General features: G+C 57.0%; 1 protein-coding gene across 1 annotated transcript; it reads right to left on the bottom strand.

Annotated features, from left to right (window-relative positions):
• Window positions 1-1099: 1099 nt before the first annotated feature.
• On the bottom strand, window positions 1100-11615 carry LOC132248819 (E3 ubiquitin-protein ligase TRIM39-like). Its single transcript, XM_059723187.1, has 6 exons — window positions 11324-11615; window positions 9671-9763; window positions 5411-5641; window positions 4620-4642; window positions 4409-4509; window positions 1100-2403 (listed from the first exon to the last, which is right to left on the bottom strand). Exons 2-6 carry the CDS (start codon window positions 9725-9727, stop codon window positions 1862-1864), a joined length of 954 nt encoding a protein of 317 aa, XP_059579170.1. The 5' UTR covers window positions 9728-9763; window positions 11324-11615; the 3' UTR covers window positions 1100-1861.
• Window positions 11616-14524: the final 2909 nt, after the last annotated feature.

Genomic DNA, 14524 nt, shown 5'->3' with positions numbered 1-14524 from the left:
CTCCCGAGGCTGGCGGGGCAGTCTGACTCCCACCACTGCTCCAGCGGGGCACGGCTTCAGGAAGAGGTCCTCTGGCCATCCACCGACGGGGAGGAAAGGGGCAAGCAAGGAGCTGCTTCCCCTCCCCTCGAGCGGGTGGCTGGAGCAGCAGCAGCCATCTCCACAAGCCCCGGCTTTCCTTGGTGGTTCAGGGAGGAGCAAACCCGTGTTTCAAGCACTTGTCCTGGGTCTGGTCCCTGCCCCATGCTGGTCCTCTCCCTCTGCCTGGTCTCTGGTGCCATTGCTTCCCTTCCCTAGCCACGAAGGTCATGAATGCCCAGGAAAGCACCCGGAAAGAATGAGATCTACAAGCCGGCGCCCAGGACGAGTGAGGAGCCCTCCAAGGATTTGCAGACTGCTCTCATAGTCTCTAGCTCCCACAGCCTCTCCTCCGAGGACTTGCTCTCCAAGGCCTTCCCTCCCCACCTCTGGCCCGTCTCGAACTCCCCCGTGTCTGTTTAAAACAGGGAGCCCAGACTGCTCCCAGGAGTCCAGACCAGGCCAAGCTGGGGCTGAGCAGCGGTGCAGGATCTCCTCCGGCACGGCGGCCCTCTTGCTTGATGTCTTGTTCCTTTTGCTCCCACGTCCCACACGGAAGACCTCTCGTCCCTGTAGTGATCTACCAAGACAGCCCATCGTTTTCCCTCGTGCAGGCACACCACCCACTCGACCACTTCATACCTGTGTGCTCCATTGCTTTTCTCTGAGTGAAGCCCCTTGCTGACCCGCTTTTCTATTGCCCTAGCGCAGCGGTGGGGGACGTCCGGCCCACGGGCTGGGTCCGGTCAGCCGGGGACTCCCTTTCCCAGCCCCTGTGCCTGCACGGCTTGTGCCGCTCTCCAAGGAGACCCCGCCTCAGCCACGCCGCCAGCACGCGGCAGAGCAGCGCAGGGGCTGCTCCAGAGGTGCTGGGCATGGGGGGAGGGCGGCTTGCTCCGGAGCCAGCGCAGAGCCATGGTCTGTAGCCTGCACGCTCCGGGCAGGGCACGTGATTAGTTGTGAGTTCAGCAACGACACTGTTCACTCCGGTGTTGAACTAACAGTTATTTATTATGTCCAGTCCTGGTGCGTGAGAGGAACCAAATGCCCACCGGCTCCTCGTGGCAGCGAAAATGGAGTCACCAGTGCCACAAAACTGCCACAAGCAACTAAACCCTGCAATGCTGACCACGGGGGCCTTGGCCTGGAAGGGGCAGTGCAAGCAAACACAATAAGACACAACAGCACGCAGGCAGGGGATCGTGGCTCTGCCCCGGCTCCAGCAGGCTGCCCCTGCTAGGGATGCTGCCCCCACACCCTGCCACCCAAGCACCCCTGTCCCCGGGGCACTGAGCCATCATGTACGTGCACGGGATCCGGGTCCGCCTGTGCAGTCCAACCGCACGTGTGGCCCTAGATGTGGTGCGGGGCCCTGGACTCACGCACCAGAAAGCTTGAGCACCGCTGGGCTCACGGACTCGGAGACGCATCAGCTTTCACGAGCACGTGCTCACCTCCTCACACGCTATGGCAGGAGGCGCAGAGAGAAAAGGACAGGGCGTGGAGGGAGGGGAGGAGAGGAGAGGCGGGAGGACAGTGCTGAGAGAGGAAAGCAAAGTCCCAAGTGACAAACCACGGGGACAGCAGGGATCTGTACATGAAGGACGCGAGCTTGGAGCCGGTCCCTCCCAGGCTGTGTGCGTGGGGACTGGGACATGAAGCAGGTGCTGTGATGGAGACCCCAGCCCTGCCCCCACCCCGGGGGCACCGAGGGGTGGCAGTCGGGGCGCGGGGAGGGGACAGTCTGTGCCCCCCGCGGGTCATGGCAGGGACAGGGATACCCTCAGGGCTGGGCTGGGACCGGGCACAGGGTCAGGGGAGCCGCGTTGGTGCCCCCAGCATTGACACCAGGACTGAAGTAAGGGTGCAGGGTCCCGGAGAAGGTGTCAGTGAAAGTGAAGAGATGGGACCTGTCGGTCACGTTGTAAAATGAGACCTCGCCCCCCTCGTAGTCTAGGAAAACCCCCACCCGCCTGGGCAGTACGCGCACGGGGAGGGGGGTCATGGGGGAGGTGAGAGCCTTGTATCCCCCGTCCTGTAGCCACACGACCCAGTATCCATCGCCAGGCGATCGTTTGACCTTCCCCTTCCTGTGCACAGACTCCCTGCACACGCCCAGGGTCCAGCGCGTCTTGTCTCCCACCTCCACCTCCCAGTAGCGCCTCCCGCCCGTGATCCCCTCCGAGCCCAGGACACAGACACAAGGGTCAAATCTCTCGGGGGTGTCGGGCAGATCCTGTCGGGTGTCTCTGTGTCTCACACATTTCCGATCCTCAGACAGGACGAGTTTGGGATGAGCCGTCCCTGGGTCCAGAGTCATGTCCACTGGGGAGAGAGTCACGGGTCAGGGCCGGGGCAGGCGGTCCCCGCGATCACGGGGAATTCCCTGCGTCCCAGGACTCGCGGGTTGGTCCCTGCTGGGAAAGCACCGTCGCCCCACGGGGAAATGGGGGAACAGGAAATGGGGGGACACGAAATGGGGGAACAGGAAAGCGGGACTTCCCAGAGGGATTTTTCCACTGTTGTGAGCTGCACAACTCCCCTACAGCCATGCCCAGGCCCCCCAGCATATAAAGTGCTGGCAGGGACTGGCTCACATCCCCAGGGAGCGTGTGTGCTTTCCACCCCACCCCCCACCCCGCAGCCCCTGCTCACTCTCAACAACCAGGCAGGATCAGGGCAGGGCTGGGGGATCCCTGCAGGGTGAGAGATCTCACACCCTGATCTGGGTGCAGACTGGCCCAGTGCGGGCCCTCCCCATGGTCAGTCTGGTCCAGGCTCATCTGACCCACAAGGGATGGGGACAGGCTGGGATTGTTCATGCAAGTCACCCGTTGGGAGGACAAGGTCCAATGGGGACAAGGTAGTTGAGAAAAAATTAGGGTAGACATCAGGAAAAACTTTGATTCCGTAAAAGTAAGTACAATGTGGAGCACACTTCCAGCAGAGGCAGTACACTTGCCATCCCTGGAGGCGTTCAAGAGGAGGCTGGACAAGGACATCTTGGAGCTCATTTGAGCCCAGTTGCCTCCTGCCCATGGCAGGGGACTGGACTTGGTGATCTTATTGGTCCCTTCCGGTCCTTCTTTCTATGACTGTGACTGTGTGCCTGTAAGGAGTGGGACATGCTGGGTTTCATTGCAGAGCCTCTTCCATTCATGAAGGGCAGCCCAGCTGAGCTCAGCTGCACCTGGGGCCAGTCCCAGCTCCCCTCTAAGCAGCGCCTGCTCTAGGGTCTGGACAGCTCCAGCCTGACCTCCCCTCCCCAGTGTCCCCCAGGGGCTGTGATCTGTGCACACCTGCTCCTACCGCACAGGGCCCCCAGAGCTTGGCCCACGCCCCAAGGACTGCCTCCACTGTCCCCTGTCCTCACTCTTGGTAATCATTCATCCAGGGGCAGGTCCAGGCAGGGTGTCCCCGCAGGGCTGGAGATCTTACACCCCACTCTGGATGCAGACTGGCCAAGGCCAGGCTCTCCCCACACTCAGCCTGACTCCAGCCTCATCTGACCCACGTGGGGAAGGTGATAGCTCTGGGCAAGATAAGTGGGATACCTCAGATGTCCCTGCCAAGCCCGCACCATTCAGGAAAGCCTCAGGGCTGATCCACACCACAGACTGAGCTGGGGCATCAAAGCCCCTTTAAGAACGGATGCCTTGACTCTCCCAAACCCAGTCCCGGGTGGAACCAGCTGCTGGGCTGCAGCTCTGTGTGGGCAGGACTGCACTGGCTGCTGCTTTGCACCATCACGGGCAGGAAACAGCTGCAGAGACCAGGCTGGGACCTGCCAGTTGGGTCCCTGTTCGTTGCTGCCTGGAGGGGGCTGGGGGCTGTGGGCACCTGTCTGCACTCTCAGGGCAAGGCCAGGCCTGGCTGAGGCTGACGTCTGGGCCACCTGCCCTTCCTGCTGCCTCAGGGAAGGGACCGTTCTGCCCCGTTCTGCCCCTCAAATGATCAACCAGGTGGATCCCTGTTCCTGCTGTGGGAGGGAGCAGGTAGTGACAGGATCAGGGCTGGACAGCAAAGTGCTGGTGGTCTGAGATTATCCTCTTGCATGTGCCCCAGGCCCAGTTCCTGCCACTCGATCTCCTCTTTCCAACTTCCCCTGTCCCCACTGGAGTGACCCAGCCGTGCCCTGCATGGAAACTACAACGGGACTTTTCCCCTTGCCGATCCAGGGACTCTCAGACCTGGGCTGAGCAGACCGCTGCAGGACTGCAGAGGCTCTCTGCCGACACATCAGTCGCATCCCCCTGTGCTGTGTGTGCTACACCCCCCAGTGCACTCAGCACCGCTCTTGCCAATGACCCTGCCATGTGCTGCCACGTACCTGTGAATTTCCTTAGCATTTCCACCATCCCTGGGATGCTGCACGGGGTCTTCAGCTCTGTTGAAACAGCTTTTGTTTCCTGAAGCTTCACATCCTTGCTCCTAAGAGGAACATATCCCCCAGCATCGCTCAGCCCAGCTCTTCCACATGGATATGCCTGCCACAGCCCAAGCAGGAATGTACTGGGTGGGGGAAGGGGAAGATACAGCACCTGTCCAAGGTCCTTTTCACATCCTAGAAAGGGAAAAAGGTGGGTAAAAGTGAATATTCCCTTGCTGGGTGAAACCATCTGTGCCAACATTTAGGGAGTTTATGACTTGTCTGTTCTATGGGCATCATTTTTTTCAGTGTGAAAATCCTTATGTTTGCCTCTGCCTGGTGCACTTGAATGCAGCCAAGGGGGATGAGCCATTTCTCTGCTATCACCTCTGTCTCAGCATTACTTTGCTCTGAACATTTTCTCAGCTACCTCCAGATTTCCTGATTTCCTTTGCAGCTGCTGACAGACATGAGAAAACCAAATAAACTGTGCTTTCCTGGAAGAGGCCGAACTTTAGTTGGACCCGGCTCCACAGCATCTCTCTAGATCACACGGTTCATTAAGGCTTTTTGTGGCTTTAATCTAAAGTTGATTCAACCAGCTATCAGATAAAAGCTCCAAAAAATCCCTGTGGAAGTGCCCAATCTATACAGATATTGGGCAAGCCATGTCGAACTATTGTGCTACCATTTCTGGACATGTGCTGGGCTTGGCGGAGGGGCACACTGACCTTAAAGTCAATCCCTTTGTTTTCATTTCTGTAGGCAGCTTTTATGTTCAATAACTTGGGGCTTCTCCCAAATCAGGATTTCCTCCCAGTACAACCTGGTAGACCTCTAGGATGATGGAAACTCTTGTCTGAGTCTTGGCTCAGTTTCCCCCAGTTCTGGGGTCCAGGCCGAGGGCTGCTTTGTGCCAGAAGGCAGCATCATTGAGGGGCCGGATCAGCAGCACACGCTCACCTTCAGCAGCTCAGCAGGTGTCTGCCGGCTCTTTTCCTTTATCTCCGAGATCAGCGTGCGCAGAGAGGAGCTTTGCCGGGAGAGTTGGGCTACGTTCGCCTTCAGGCTCCGCAGAGTCTCGCTCTCCTCCTCCTTCAGTCTCTGCAGAAGCCGCTGCTCCTCCTCGCTCACAAAGCGACGCAGCTTCTTGCACTCAGACTTGATTCTCTCTCTCCGTCGCTTTACCTTGTTCTTCCAGAACAAGCAGCAAAAACAAGTGTGAGCTGTGATCTCCACTTTCAACTTTGCATTGGCAGAGGGAAGGCATGAATTCAGTGTGTGCAGCCCTTTGTCACTAGCTATACTCTCACCAGATATATAATACACACATTAGATATAGTGATGCACTATCTAGAGAAAGGATCACACAATGTCACTCGATGTCAAAGAGCACCTCACATCATGAAGTATTCGCTTTGGGTTAGAGGAGGGGCAGAGACACTATGGGTCAAACTACAATGGGGCATGGTGAAAGGGACCTTATGGTAGGTGTCTACTACAGACCACCCGACCAGGGGGAAGAGCTGGACCAAGACTTCTCCAGTCAGCTTATGGAGGCAGTTAGGACAACGGATGTTATTGTCATTGGTGACCTAAACTACCCAGACATTTGCTGGGAGGAGCAGACAGCCAGGTCTGACCGCTCGCGTAGGTCCCTGGCTGTATTACAGGACCTTCACCTTATCCAGGAAGTGCACAGCCCCACTAGGGTAACGCCTTGCTGGACCTGGTCCTGGCCACGGGGGATGACCTGGTGAGGGGACTGCAGGTCCTTGACCACCTGGGCAATAGCGATCATCACCTGCTGCATTGCACTATCCAACGCAGGGTGTCAAGGGCTCACACCAAGGCTAAAGCCCTTGACTTCAGATGAGTTTAGGGGACTTCAATGAGCTTAGGAGACTAGCGGGGGAGGCACTGAGGGCCCAGAAGGTAGAGGAGATGGGAGCCCCCGAGGGATGGTCATACCTTAAGGGGCGATCCTCCAGGCCCAAAGGGTAACAGTCCCTGAGAAAAGCCAGGGGGTAAGAGTGCTCAGAAACCCCCTTGGCCCAGCAAGGGCATCCAGCAATGCCTGAGGACTAAAAGGGGGGCGCACAACCAGTGGAAGGGAGGAGCTATCACCAAGGAGGAGTACTCCTCCGCGGCCCGGGAGTGTAGGAGGGCTATGAGGAAGGCCAAGGCAGAGATGGAGCTCAGGCTAGTGTTCAGGATTAAAGACAACAAAAAGTCCTTTTTCAAGTACGTTGTGAGCAAGAAGAGGGCACCAGGCAATGTAGGGCCCCTGCGAGATGCAAATGGTAATCTTGTGGCCATGTCAGACAAGAAAGCTGATATTTTTAACACTTTCTTTGCCTCTGTTTTCTTGAACAGGGACCGGGACATCCCACCTACTAGAGGTAGGGACAATCTCAGGGATAGCTCTATCAAGCCTTCAGTCAGCAGAGATGTAGTCAGGGATCTTCTGGAAGGGCTGGGCATCTTTAAATCTGCAGGTCCAGATGCCCTCCACCCAAGGGTGTTGAGGGAGCTGGCAGGGGTCATCACAGAGCGCTTGGCCCAGCTGTATGAGCATTCGTGGTCATCTAGCCAGGTGCCGGGGGATTGGAAACTAGCTAATGTGGTCCCAATTTTCAAGAAGGGGAGGAAGGAGGACCCAAGTAACTAGAGGCCCGTAAGCCTCACCTCGGTGCTCGGGAAGCTCTTGGAGAGCATCATCAAGGAGCACATCTGTGGGGGGCTGCACGGGAGATCATGCTCAGGGGCAATCAGCATGGGTTCGGCAAAGGCAGGTCCTGCCAGACCAACCTGATTGCCTTTTACGACCAAGTAACTAAATCCTTGGGTGATGGTGTCACTGTGGATGTAGTCTTTCTAGACTTTAAGAAGGCCTTTGACACTGTTTCTCACCCCATCCTCATCAATAAATTAAGCAACTTTGGCATTGATGCCTACACAGTTGAATGGGTAAAAAAATGGCTGATGCGGTGCACCCAGAGAGCAGTGGTGGACAGGTTGTACTCAACCTGACGAGATGTGAGTAGCGGGGTGCCCCAGGGCTCGGTCCTCAGGCCAGCACTGTTTAATATCTTCATCAGCGACTTGGATGAGGGGGTGGAAAGCACGCTGTCCAAGTTTGCTGATGACACTAAGATGTGGGGCAAGGTGGACACATTTGAAGGGAGAGAGAGGCTGCAACTAGATTTAGACAGACTACAAAAGTGGGCAGACGAGAGTAGGATGGGGTTCAACGTAGACTAATGCAGGGTGCAGCACCTTGGGAGAAGGCATCCACAGCACACATACAGGCTGGGGAGTTCCCTGCTTGAAAGCACAGGAGCAGAAAGGGATCTCAGAGTCATTATTGACTCCAAGATGAACATGAGCTGCCAATGCCAGACCGCAGCCAGCAAGGCCAGCCAGACCTTGTCATGCATCCAAAGGTGCATCTCAAGCCGGTCCAGAGAGGTGATCCTCCCCCTCTATGCGACTGTGGTCAGGCCGCACTTGGAGTACTGTGTCCAGTACTGGGCGCCGCACTTCAAAAGGGATGTGGCCAGCCTGGAGAGGGTTCAGAGGAGGCCACCCGCTTGGTGAGAGGGCAGCAGGACGGGCCCTACGAGGAGAGATGGAGGGACCTGAACCTGTTCAGCATCAGCAAGCGGAGGCTGAGGGGGGACCTGGTGGCTGCCTACAAGCTCATCAGGGGGGATCAACAGCAAATAGGCAGAGCCCTTTTCTCCCCAGCACCACCTGGGGTGACGAGGAACAATGGTAATAAGCTGATGGAGAACAGGTTTAGGTTAGAGATCAGAAGGCAATATTTTATAGTTAGGGTGGCCAAAATCTGGAACCAACTTGCCAGGGAAGTGGTCCTCGCCCCTACCTTGGGCAAATTCAAGAGAGGTTGGACACTCACCTATCTGGGGTCTTGTGAACCCAGCATTCATTCCTGCCTGTGGCAGGGGCTGAGGCTAGGTGATCTGTTCAGGTCCCTCCTGACCCTAGCTACTATGAAACTATGAAACAATACTTTCACTCCACACCGAAAGGGCTGAAACCCAAACTGGGCATTCAGGATCTGGTGCTTCTGCAAAGACCCTGGGGCTTGGAGCAAAACCCAGTGGGCCACGGATCATCTCTGATAGATCTGTTGATGTTGGTGCTTTTGTGCCAGGCCTGGGGCTGTCCCTGGGTCGAGGATGCAGGAGGTGCTCCATGCAAAGAACTTCAAGCTTGTGTTGGCCAAGGGAGATGGATGGGAAGGACCCCAAGAGAGCCCCCTTCACCAACAGGAACTCTCTCCGTAGGAGACAGGCTCCTCTGCCAGTGGCTTGTTCCCTTCCAGGGTGGGGAAAGTGCAATATCCTAAAGTGACAGCCCAAGAACCAGGAAAAGCACAGGACATAACAAGAGACACGTGAGGAAGGGACTGCAGGGATGAAGAATGAGCCCGCACCAGTCCCACAAACCATTACCTCTGCCCCTGTGAGAGCTGCCCCAGGCTGGGGAGCCTTGAAGCCCCTGTCCATGGGCCCAGGGCGGGGCAACAAGAACCGCCTCCCCCTTGGCCCTGGGATGGGGAACAGCAAACTCCAGAGCCCCTTTCCCTTCATGCGGGGGCACCGCGGGTGAAAGAGCACAGGGCTCCCGTTCCCTGCAGGGCAGGGTAATGCAGAGTGCCCAGCCTGCCCTGCCCCAGGGCACCGCAGGAAGGGCTCTGCACCAGTCCTCTTCTGGCTCAGTGATGCCCATCGTGATAGGAGGCATTTAGGTTTCAGAGAACTGCTAGAAAAACCTCACAGAAACCAAAACACTGATGTGATGGAAATCCTGCTGCGGTGCCCAGAGCCCCTGGGACAGCTGGGAAAGACAGAGACATGGGCTTCAGGGTGTGCAGAAAGTGAAGCAGCTCTGGGAGCAAACATGGCTCCAGCTTGCAGAGTGTGGCCCATTTTATGGGAGGTAAAGTATGTCATCCAGGCCAGCAGTAGTGACTCTGTACTCCCCTGGAAGAGTGGCAAGGAAGGGGCTAGGCGGCTAGCACCTCAGCCCAGTGTGGTCCCAGCTCTCCCCCAGACCGCAGCATCCCCCTGATGTCTAGGAAGAGCTCCCTCCATGGCACACCGCCCCTGAGGGGGCAGATCTTACAGCTGCCCCCACCCCGCACTGCCAGCTCTGCATGGGGATGAGCTCTTGAGGACACAAAGTGGCACCTGCCTTCCACGCCGCGGTGCTGTCCTTCTCCTTGGACTCCATCGCCAGGGCTCTCTTCATCTTCCTCAGAGGATCCAGGACTCGCTGGAGCTTCACCTGGCAGGAGAACCGTCAGATCCTTATTCCTGACCCTGACACACGCTGGGACAAGGAGGGCTTCATACGAGATCAGTAAATGTGCAGGGAAAGCAAGCAGCAGAAGCAGCTGTGTGTGAGGCTCTGGGCCCCCGGGACCAAAAACCCAGCAGAGTCACTGGCCAGGACCGTGCCCAGGGCAGCGCCCATCCCCGCTGCTCTCGAACCCTCTTTGCAGGCTCTGGCTCAGGGGCTCTGGCACCGGGTACAAGACGCAGCTGAAACTCTGCTGTGAGGGAGAAGTCACCTCCGTGCTGCTCTGCAGACACACGTAATGAGCAGGCAAAAAGCTTCTGTTATTTAGCAGCAAAAAAAAATGGTGCAACATTGCCCTGCAGCACCAGCAAATTCCAGCTGCTGCCCCTCGACAGAAGTGCATGTCCCAGAATGACCTGCACCCGCGTGCCCTGCTCCCCCACTCATCTTGACACTAATCCATTCAACAGGCTGGGCCAAGAAGCTCATTCAGAAACGTCCCCGAGGTGTCTGACCCTGGGGGTTCGTGCCCGTCCCTGGGATGCACAGCTTCTCACTTAGCTTGGGCCAGTTTGGAAAACAGGCTTGGTTACCGCTGGGGCAGGAGGGGTGGGTGGCTGGAAGGGGGCAGGTCTGCAGCACACAGGCTTTGCCCTGGACCAAGGCCCTGTTGCATTTCCTACACCTGGTCCATCTCCACATCCCCTCTGGTCTCCTCCAGACACTTGTTCCACACCAGGGCCCGGCCCCTGTGACAGAGCCAGCTCCCATCCCTGTGCCAGGCAAGAAACATTGGCAGGGCAGGGTCCGAGGGCAGACCTACTCGGAAAAGCCCAGTGGGGCTGCGTGGCCACGGGAGCACCCAGCAAAAGGGTCCATGTGCTGGGACTGTGGGAATTCATCTAGAATTAAATGACGAATTCATAGATAATTAATTTATTGTTGGGGGGAATCAAGGGAGGCTGGTGACTAATCATGAAGTAACCTCCTGTGGATTAAATAAAGCAGGGGGATTCAGTGAGAACCACTTGATCTTGTTATAGGAAAGGGGGAGTGTTGAATTCACTGATAAGGAAGTGCGATGCCGTGCACCATGGGAGACAGGGAACTCCACTGATGTTTGACTGAACTTCCATGGCTTTGGGGAATAAAGCAGCCAGTGAGCAGACAATGAATAGACTGAGGACTGACTGAGGTACCCTACGAAAGGCTTGGGGCAGCAGAGCGAGTGGCAATTGCTGACTGAGGGGTTCAGGATCCCAGGGGTAAGGTAAGGCTACACATTTCAACACCAGGTTGGGCGTAGAAAGGAACAGGCTGCAGGAGTGGAAAGAGCCTGTGAAGAGGCCGGTTCTCATCCAGGCAGATCTTAGCCCTCCTCTTATCACCTGACCTCTCTTCAATCTTCTTAACAACAAGGCGTGGGAGGTGAGACCGAAGGGAACTGGAGGCGGAGACCTGGACAAGAGAGGCGGTGGCTGCCGCATGCTCCTACCAGAGGGTGCTCTGTGCCCCCTTACCCCACAGCCCTTCACGTGCTCTGACCTCCAGCACCCCGCACCAGCTTCCACCTCTGCTCGGAGCCTAGGGGCGGAGCTGCCGCACGCACTTCCGGGGAGACCGGGGCGCCTGATTGGCTGCCCGAGCGGGGCGGGTAATTTCATTCCGCGGGCTTTAAAGCCGCAGGTGACGTAGTTCCCAGCACTCGGGAACCGGGAGCGGGAAGGAGAGGAGTCAGCGCACGTGTGTCCCTTTTCCCACTGACGGACCGGCGGCGGCGGCGGCGGCAGAGGAGGAGTCGGCGGCGGGGGAGCAGCAGCTGCCCCCCGAAGGTAAGTGTGGCGGAGGGACCCGGCGCAGCTGAGCCGGATCCGGAGGGGAAGCCCCCGGGTCCCATGTAGCTGAGCCGGTAGGAGCCCGCGGCGCAAACAGACGCGCTCTGTAAGAGCGTGCAGGCGTTCGCGCCGGCGGGCGGGCGGGCGGGAAGGGCCAGGAGAGAGACTGGTGTAGGGTAGGGCGTAGACACCGCGCAGGTCTACAACCAGCAGCTCGGAGCGGTGTCTGCGAGGAGTGCTGCTAGGGCCTCTGCCCAGGGGGACAAGGCTACCCGGGGCTGGTCTGAGGCCTCCACCCAGACCGAGCCCATGGGGGAGCGGATGTCCCCCTACCTCCTGGCCTGTGGGGGATCCCCGGCAGGGCCGGGGGGGCAGAGATTGGGGGCCCCCACACCTGTCCGGCAGGAGCCCGTCTTAGGGGTCTGGAGGCGCAGGCGAGGGAGCTCCGGGAGGAGGTTCGCAGGCTGAGGGGGAGCAGGGAGGCGGAGGATGAGATTGAAAGCTATTTCCTTTCCCTGCAGGCCCAGGCACCGAAGGAAGAAGCAGCCCGGGGAGTGCCCTCCACAGCAGAGTGGCAGACGGTCACGGCCAGGACCGGAGCAGCTCGCAGCGAACCGGTACCAGCTTCTCCAGTCCGACTGGTGAACAGGTACGAGGCCCTGGCGACCCTGCAGGAGATGGAAGGGGAGGAGGAAACCCTTGGGCAAGAAGAAACACCACGTTCTTCACACGCCGAACAGATCAAGAGATCCACGAGGACCCAGAGGAGGAGGCGACGAGTGCTCGTCATAGGCGACTCCATCCTGAGAGGTACGGAAGGACCCATCTGTCGCCAGGACCCCTCAGCACGAGAGGTATGCTGCCTCCCCGGAGCAAGGATTCGGGATGTGACGGAGGTAATTCAGGGCAGGATCAAGCCCACCGATTACTACCCCATGGTCCTAGTCCATGTGGGTGCTAATGATGCGACCATGGGCAAGCCGGGGGCAAACCAGGGTCGTACCAGTCCCGTCTCCCATACACGCGGTCTGTGGCTGGCAGCCTGGGCACGCGGGGTGGAAGAGAACCGCGGGGCAGTTATGCACACGCGAGTTAGAATTAGTTACGGAGGCGTAATGGTTGATTGAAAAGATGGTTTATTTACACCCAAAGATGGTATTGGTGTAGGCTGGACACGTTTCCAGGCACAGTTCCCGCTTGAACCCTCGTTGGAAGACTCTGACAAATCGATTACTCCCACGGAGTTTGCTAGGCTCCGCGGGTCCTGTTAAGTTGGGTTCGAAAAGTTTCCCCAGAGTTATTCAGGCTCCGCGGGTCCGATAGGTTTTCCCCAGAATTTGCTAGGCTCCGCGGGGTCCGAAGTTACAGGAAAGGGATACGTCTAGGATTGCGCTCGGCGACGGGGAGAGGCGAGTGTCATATTGAATGAAATAGTGTGAATGTTTGTGAAGGTTGCCCATTAGCCAGTTTCAGGAAGAAGATAAGATTTATCTCCTTATCTAGTTCATTGTTTTGGGGACTACGTGCAAAAGGTCCTGACTTCGCTTAAAGTCTTAATTTAAATTTCATCTTTTAGAAATCTTTTACAAAGAGAGCAAATATCCTGAATTCCAAGAGATCAAACCCTGGGGCCTTTTGACCAGGTTGGTAAGAAAAGGGCATTTGCAGTGATATGGAAGTTTCCCAAAGGTAATTTAAAATGCTCAACAAAGGCAAAAGAATCTGTTGAGGAAGATCCGAGCCCAAATTTGGGAACAGTGACATATATTGAGTAGGAGGAGCCCGCTGACGGCAGCTCACTCAATAAAAACTGTAACTTGCTGTCCCAATTTGGAGGTGACTATACTTGTAGACCAACGAAGGAAGAATCGCAAGTATAGCCCGGGTCAGACTGATCACCTGAACCACCCTCTCCATGACACGAATCTCTTAATTCACGCTGAAGCCGCGGAGCGTCTGAAAGGGACTGAAGGAAGGGGACTTAGTCCTATCACTGCTGAAACCAGCCTATCGAATCGTATTGCTGAGGCAAGCCCATTTCATTGAACCGTACTACTGAGGCCAACCCATTAAATCGTATTACTGAGGAATGAAACTGTGGCAGAAATGCCACCGTGGGTGCCCCTCTCCAGAGACCTGTCTCAGCCAGCCTGGGAGGCTGGTGTTTCATTCCTCAGGGTGGGGATCTCCCACCTTGTCTACATGACAAAAGCCTGGCGCCTGGGAGGCGGATGCTCTAGTCACCTGGGCAGGGGTGAAAGACCCGGCCCTGCGCGGGCCCAGGTAGCCAGGGATGCGGGGGAGATTGGTCGGTTTGTAGCCAGTATTGGCAGCTTCGATTGGACCGGGCTGCTGAGGTCAGAGAGGTTATTTAAGGGCTCGGTCCAAGAAGAAGGGGAGTCAGCCATCAGCCATTAGCCATGCGGTCATCCAGGTGAATCTGAGCCTGGCTCTCTCCTCATCACCACATGCTCCAAGAGTGCCCTGCCTCCAGAGGATACAACAACTACCTCTGGACGATGAGAGTGAGTAAGCTACTAAAGATCCGATTAGATATTTAGTTTCAGTAACTCAGATGCGTTTAAACGGCTACCTCAGCCACCCTGGTTTGCTCTATGGGATTCCTCTGATATTCCTGTAAGATTTCTATGATACTGCTCTACCTTTTACCCTGTTTCCGCCCTACCCCCTGTCATCAATAAAGTTCTCCTTTGTGACCGGTGTGGGAGACGTATTGAGGGGTGGGACTAAATTATGCCTAGGAGGCCCCTTAGGTCTGTGGACTAAGGGAGGCTTCCTAATAAGCCCCTGACTTGGGGAAGTGCCCCAAGTGCTGGTATTGGGTCTAGGACCCATTGGACGATCAGGCCTGTGTTCTCCAAGGTGCGCAGAGCCAGGAGTGAGTCCAGAG

This window comes from Alligator mississippiensis, chromosome 1 (genome assembly GCF_030867095.1).
Source record: "Alligator mississippiensis isolate rAllMis1 chromosome 1, rAllMis1, whole genome shotgun sequence".
Lineage (NCBI taxonomy): Eukaryota > Metazoa > Chordata > Crocodylia > Alligatoridae > Alligator > Alligator mississippiensis.
This window is presented reverse-complemented; position numbering and strand designations above follow the sequence as displayed.

Bases quoted from the DNA above. Each gene is read 5' to 3' on its own strand.
- LOC132248819 (XM_059723187.1), bottom strand. From the start codon at position 9,727: ATGAAGAGAGCCCTGGCGATGGAGTCCAAGGAGAAGGACAGCACCGCG. The intron at 4,643-5,410 runs GTGAGCGTGTGC...TTCCCTTTCTAG, and splicing joins CACCTGCTGAGCTGCTGAAG to GATGTGAAAAGGACCTTGGA. The intron at 4,510-4,619 runs GTGCTGTATCTT...TGTTCCTCTTAG, and splicing joins GTGAAAAGGACCTTGGACAG to GAGCAAGGATGTGAAGCTTC.